The following is a 7,259-nucleotide window of genomic DNA, read 5'->3' on the forward strand; positions in this document are numbered from 1 at the left end:
ATGAACTTGGGGGACATCATGCTGAGTAACATAAGTCAATCACAAAAGGACAAATATTGTATTAGTCCACTATTGTAAAAAGTCAAGGAAAGATTTATGTATGTAAGGAATTTTCTTTGTTGGTTACCAGGGTGGAAAGGGTGCGTGTGTGTGTGTACAGAAGCTAAGGCGGTAAGTCTTTATAGAAGCAGATTGCCCCATCTTCCTTCTGCAGAGCAGCTGGTGGGTATGAACCGTCAACCTTCTAGTTAGCATGCTAATGCCTTCTGTACACATGCAAACAGCTTCTGTACACACACACACACACACACACAAACACAGCAACTACAGATTATTAGTGGGTAAGGGGAGAAGGAAAGGGGAACCTTTTGTTTGCAGGCATTGAGTTTATGCTTATGGTGGCACAACATGAAAATGCCATCAAAGTTTTTGAACTGTAAATGTGGAAGTTGTTATGTTGGTCAATGTCTTGGTATATATATTTTCACCACAATAAAAGTGAAAAATAAAAATAAAATACTCCAGAGTCTTCTCCCCAACCATGCCAATACAGTAGCAAAATTCATGGTTTTGAAGATGAGATCTACTGACCGAAAGTTTTAGAGGATAAAACTAATTTAAGTTTCAGAATAGCTGGCTTCTATCCAGGTGAGTTGTAAGTCTATCGCCCTTTCAGGTCTCCTTTTAGCTTTCTTTCAGTTCCCAGGGTTGTTTGCTTAAAAAAGAAACTATGACATGACTGTAACAACTCTTTCCCAATATTTGTTACGTTAGTCTTACGTTTTCCCAAGTAAATTCTACAGAACACCAGTTTCATGGCCATTATTAGTAGGTAATAATGTCAGATAAGTTTGGAAAAGGCTAAAATAATAAAGTTGAGAAGTTTTGTTTACTGAAGAACTCATAGCTATTAATATGCTTTTTCATATGTAAAAGAATACTTTTCAAAAGTCTCTTACTTACCACTTTTCAGGAAATCTACATGTGCATCTTTGTGATGAAGTAGCTCTACATCATAATTGGCAGATGTGTTAGCATGCTGTTCTTCCTTAAAGTAAATTTTAAAATAGTTGAAATAATTCGGTTTTACGTTCAGTAATGAAGTTATTACTTATTCATTTTGCTTTTGCTTAAAGTGGGGTCTAATACATTCAACAATAATTAGCAATAATAATGGGATAGTTTGCTCAGTACTTAACCTATTTAAAGATGCAATAGTTTTCCACAGCAATATGAACACTGTAAATAATTACTGGCTACATAGTGATAATAATTAATGATTTTTTACTTTATGTCAGAATTAACACAGATGACTAATCTAGAAATTTTAGAAATTTATTTTTTTATACAATATGTAATTAAAATACATTAATTGAAAGTGACAGTTATTTAAATAAGGAAACAGCATCTTTAAATACTCACATAAAATTAGCAAACACTGTTTACATAAAATAGCAAACACAGACTAATAAGTGTGGTAACTTGTTTTTACTAAATAATAAGTAATTTCAACATTATATATACATATACCAAAAAAGACAAAGATCAAAGGGAGAGTCACACCAGTAACAAACAAATATGGTCAAAATTAACACGCAAGGTATTTGTCACTCTCAGAGTATTTTTCTTATAACTAATATAAAATTATATATATTAAAGTATATCTATAATGCTATTTTCCCTGTTAATTGCTCCTGCCCCTAAAAAATCCTATTGGGTAAGCCTACAATTTCTACCAAAGAATTAGTCAATGGCTTAGAAGGAAAATAATAAAAAGATTCTATTTCTAATGCAACTTATTGTTTATGGTATAAATCAAACCAAACTCACTGCCATCGAGTCGGATCCGACTCATAGCAACCCCTCCTTGGGTTTCCGAGGCAGTATCACTAAGGAAGTAGATTGCCCAATCTTCCTTCTGAGGAGTGTCTGGTGGGTTTGAACCGCCAACCTTATGGTTAGCAATCAGATGCCTTGGGCACTGTGCCCCCAGAGCTCCTGTTCATGGTAGAGTGGTAAAAAAATGAAACTGGAATTATGTAAGAAATCCAATTTGAATTTTAGATATAGTGGCTACCTTGTATTTGTAGACACAATCAACACAATTCAACTCTATTCAATAAAAAATCATTTAATATTTACTAGGGTCCAGGCATTGTGCTTATCTCAGAAAATGTAATGATAATATTAAGAAAATAACAGGCAGCAATATTCCTAAGAAAAATCTATTAGTAAAAGCATACGACTCACATCTATATTTTCTAGCCACAGAGTAATAAACTAATAGAACTTCCATAGTCAGAACCCATTAGTTACAAACACCTTTATAATAGGTAAGCAAGAACAAAAATATAGGAAATAAAAGATTCGTTAGAGTACACAAAATAAGGAAAATCTATTAATACTAACATAACTGCCAGGAAAAGAATCACAGAAAAAAAGTAGCATTTTAAGATAGTGATTATATCTCAATGAAAATAATGAGAACACTTAAAAACAAACCAAACCAAACCAACAAACAAAAAACCTCCAATAGCTTGTTCTTATTGGAATGAAAAATACAGTATTTTGTTCTGTGATCTTTTCTTGGTGCTTTTCAATATTTACTGACCTGGTCAAAGACACTGATTGTGGGCTAGCAAAGCAAAAAAAGTAATATGGGGGGGAAAAATGTGAATTAAAATAAATAATACATGTTAAACAAGTATTTAAACAGCAGTCAGCCTTCAAAATAGCAGGAAAAAGAACGACCTACCTTCATGGGAATATTTGTAATAGTAGTTGAAGCCAAGTCAAAATGTTGCTGTACTAAAATATTCAATTTAGTAGCAAGATGTCGTCCTGCACGAACACTATGAACTTCACTGGTTAAAACTGGGGACAACTATAGAAAAGGATGAAAGAGAAATAATCCCAAACAGTAATACATTATAACCTAGCACTAAATATTTTCACTTTCCAGAATGCGGAAAAAATAAAAAGGTCCAAAAACTAACCACGATATTTCTATTAGCTATAAATCTCCATGCATTGATTCACTCAATAAATATGTATCAAGTAGAGCTTACTATATACCAGAAAGTGTGTAAACATTCAAGGTTTCAGGACTAAACAGACAGATACAGTCTCTGTCCTCTTAACACTTAGAATGGAATATTCTTTGATTTAAATACCTTTTTAATTTATAATTTTTACTTGGTTTATAAGAAAAATGGATTTGAAGTGGTTCATAGAAATAATATAGGAAAAATTAATTCATTTTGTGGGGAGGGAAAAAAAACTGTGCAGATTAAACTGCTTTTTAGAAAGAAATGTGGAAACCACCACCACCATCTCATTTCATCATCAATAAATTAAGGCTGCCAAAAATTACTTACAAGTTAACAAAATTTTACTAATTTAGGGCCATAGTATTTACTGTAAATAAATGTTTTATCGCAAAGTAAAGACAACATATTGCTACATCATCAAGAGGCAGAAAAAAAAAAACAGAAAGGGGCTAACACTGCAAACTATCTAAAAAAAACACATTACAGAGATATATTACTTAAACAATACAACTACAAAAAATTCAGACTAAGTTAATACTTGACATGTTTATATTGTTGTTGTTAGGTGCCATTGAGTCGTGTCCAACACATAGTGACCCTATGCACAGCAGAACAAAACACCGCCCAGTCCTGAGCCAGCTCCATGATCCTTGCTATACTTGAGCCAATAATCGCAGCCTCTGTGTCAATCCATCAATGCTGAGGGCCTTCCCCTCTTTCATTCACCCGCCACCTTACCAAGAATGCCATCATTCTCCAAGGAATGGTCCCTTCTGACAACATGACCAAAGTAGGTGAGACGAAGTCTGGCCATTCTCGCTTCCAAGCAGCATTCCAGCTGCACTTCCTCCAGGACAGATCTGTTAGTTCTTTTAGCAGTCCACGGTACTTTCAGCATTCTTCACCAGCACCACAACTCAAAAGCATCAATTCTTCGGTCTGCCTTATTCATTGTCCAGCTCTCACATGATTATGAGGCAATTGGAAGTATCATGGCTTGTGTCAGGTGCACCTTAGTCCTGAAGGAGACATCCTTGCTCCTCAGCACTTGAAACAGTTCCTTCGCAGTTGACTTTCCCAATGCTACACGTCGTCTAATGTCCTGACTGCTGCTTCCATTGGCATCGACTGGAGAACCAAGCCATGTGAAGTCTTTGACAATCTCAATCTTTTCTCCATTTATTGTGATGCTGCTTACATAGTTCCAGTTGTGAGGATTTTTGCTTTCTTTATATTGAGGTGTAATCCATACTGCAGACTATATTCTTCAATCTTCATCAGTAAGTGCTTCAAGTCATCCTCACTTTCAGCAAGCAAAGTTGTGTCATCAGCGTATCGCAGATTGTTAACAATTCCTCCTCCAAACTTGATGCCACATTCTTCTTCATATAGTCCAGCTTCTCGGATTATTTGCTCAGCATGCAGATTTAATAAGTATGGGGAAAGGATACAACCCTGACACACTCCCTTCTTGATTTTAAACCATGCAGTGTCGTCCCCTTGTACTGTTTGAACAACAGCCTCCTGGTCAATGTACAGGTTTCTCATGAGCACAATCAAGTGTTCTGGAATTCTCATTCTTCTCAATGTCATCCACAATTTGTTATGTTCTACACAATCAAGTGCCTTTGCATAGTCAATCAAACACAAGTAAAAATCTTTCTGGTATTCTTTGCTTTAAGCCAGATTCATCTGACAGCAGCTATGATATTCCTTGTTCCACATCCTCTTCTGAATCCAGCCTGCACCTCTGGAAGTTCTCTGTCAATATACTGCTGCAACCATTTTTTAATTATCTTCGGTAAGATCGTACTTGCATGCGACATTAATGATATTGTTCGATAATTTCCACATTCTGTGGGATCACCTTTCTTTGGAATGGGTACAAATATGGATCTCTTTCAGTCAGTTGGCCAGGTAGCTGTTTTCCAAATCTCTTGGCATGACTGAGTAAGTGCCTCCAGTGGGGCATCGTTTGTTGAAACATCTCAATGGGTATTTCATCAATTCCTGCAGCCTTGTTCTTCACCAATTCCTTCAGTGCTCCTTTGACTTCTTCCTTCAGTACCATTGGTTCTTGATCATATGGCACCTCCTGAAATGGATGAAGATTGACCAGTTCTTTTTGGTACAGTGGCTCTGTGTATTCCTTCCATCGTCTTCCGATGCTTTCTGCATCATTCAATATTTTGCCCATACAATCTTTCAATATTGTAACTCAAGCCTTAAATTTTTTCCTCAGTTCTTTCAGCTTGAGAAATGCTGAGTATGTTCTTCCCTTTTGGTTTTCTAACTCTAGGTCTCTGCACATTTCATTACAGTAACTGGCTTTGTCTGCTCGAGCTGCTCTTTGAAATCTTCTGTACAGCTCTTTTATCTTGTCATTTCTTCCATTTGCTTTAGCTACTCTCTGCTCAAGGACAAGTTTCAAAGTCTCTTCTGTCATCCATTTTGGTCTTTTCTTCTTTTCTCATCTTTTTAGTGACCTTTTGCTTTCTTCATGTATGATGTTCTTGATGTCATCCCACAATTATTCCGGTTTTCGGTCGTTGGTGCTCAATGCATCAAATCTATTCTTTAGATGGTCTCTAAATTCAGGAGGGATATATCCAAGATCTTATTTGGCTCTCATGGACTTGCTTTAACTGTCTTGAACTTCAAGTTGAACTTGCATATGAGCAGTTGATGGTCTGTTCCACAATCACCTCCTGGCCTGGTTTTGGCTGAAGATACTAAGTTTTTCCATCACCTTTTACCACAGATGTAGTCAATCTGATTCCTGTGTATTCCATATGGTGAAGTCCACGTGTGTAGCTGCCATTTGTGCTGTTGAAAAAGGGTATTTGCAATGAATAAGTCGCTGGTCTTAGAAAATTCTATCATGCGATTTCCAGCATCATTTCTGTCACCGAGGCCAAATTTTCCAACCACCAGTGATTCTTCTTTGTTTCCAACTTTTGCATTCCAGTCACCAGTGATAATTAACACATTCTGATTGCATGTTTGGTCAATTTCAGATGCAGAAGTGATAAAAATCTTCAATGTCCTCATCTCTGGCTTTGGTACTTGGTGCATAAATTTGAATAATAGTCATTTTAACTGGTCTTCCTTGTAGGCACATGGATATTATCCTATCACTGACAGCACTGTGCTTCAGGATAGATCTTAAAACATCCTTTGTGATGATGAAGGCCACGCCATTCCTCTTCAAATTGTCATTCCTGCCATAGTAGATCACATGGTGGTCTGATTCAAAATGGCCAAAACCAGTCTATTTCAGGTCACTAATGCCTAGGATATCAATCTTTATGTGCTCCATTTCATTTTTGACAACTTGCAATTTTTGTAGATTCATGCTTTGTACATTCCATGTTCCGATTATTAATGGATGTTCGCAGCTGTTTCTCAATTTGAGTCATGCCACATCAGCAAATGGAGGTTTTAAAAGCTTTACCTTATCCACATAATTAAGTCTGGTTCTACTCTGATGATGCAGCTCTTTCCTGGTCCTATTTTGAGAGCCTTCCAAACTAAGTGGCTTATCTGCCTGCACTGTATCAGACAATGTTCCCAGGCTATTCATAAAGTTGCACAGTAATGTATCAGACAGCATTTCTCTGCTATTCATAAGGTTTCCCCTGGCCAATTCTTTGAAAAGTGGATGGCCTCCTCCTTCTTCCTAGTCTGTCTCAGTCTGTAAGCTGTTGAAACCTGTGCACCACGTGCAACCCTACTGGGTTTGAGACACTGGTGGCACAGACTCAAGCTTCACAGCAACACGCCAGCCACCACAGTAGGACAAACTGACAGACAAGTCTGTCTCTCTTAGCTTTTCAAAACCTCTCCACCTTCCCAACCTTCCCCTTACATAGATCCCTGCCTCTTTCTTGCCACTTGGGAGAGCCATGGCCTGGGTTCCCAGTCTTACTGGATCCCTGCCTCTGCTTCCTTGCTCTGTCCTGGTCTCGCGCCCCACCCCTGCTGGCTTTTTCTCTGCTTTCCCGCTGCTTGGGAGGGGCGTGGCCTAGGACCCTGGCCTTACCTGGATCCCTGCCTCTGCTTCCTCGCTCTGTTTATATTAAGTAATCTAAATGAAAAACAAGAATATAAGAATATACCTCAATAACAAAAAGACAAACAATCCAATTAAAAAATGGGCAGAAGACATGAACAGACACTTCACCAAGGAGGATATTCAAGCGGCCAACA

At 37.4% G+C, this 7,259-nt stretch overlaps 1 protein-coding gene across 1 annotated transcript in view; it reads right to left on the reverse strand.

The window, feature by feature from the left end:
- The window catches only part of INTS13 (integrator complex subunit 13), a 64,329-nt gene that overhangs the window by 28,770 nt on the left and 28,300 nt on the right, over nt 1–7,259 (reverse strand). The window contains exons 5-6 of the mRNA XM_007949797.2: nt 2,756–2,884; nt 964–1,048 (exon numbers count right to left, since the gene is read on the reverse strand). Coding sequence (XP_007947988.1) covers nt 964–1,048; nt 2,756–2,884 — 214 coding nt within the window. The remainder of the gene's footprint in view (nt 1–963; nt 1,049–2,755; nt 2,885–7,259) is intronic.

The sequence above is a fragment of the Orycteropus afer genome, unplaced genomic scaffold (genome assembly GCF_000298275.1).
Source record: "Orycteropus afer afer isolate SDZICR_OR568_19922 unplaced genomic scaffold, OryAfe1.0 scaffold00254, whole genome shotgun sequence".
Classification (NCBI taxonomy): domain Eukaryota; kingdom Metazoa; phylum Chordata; class Mammalia; order Tubulidentata; family Orycteropodidae; genus Orycteropus; species Orycteropus afer.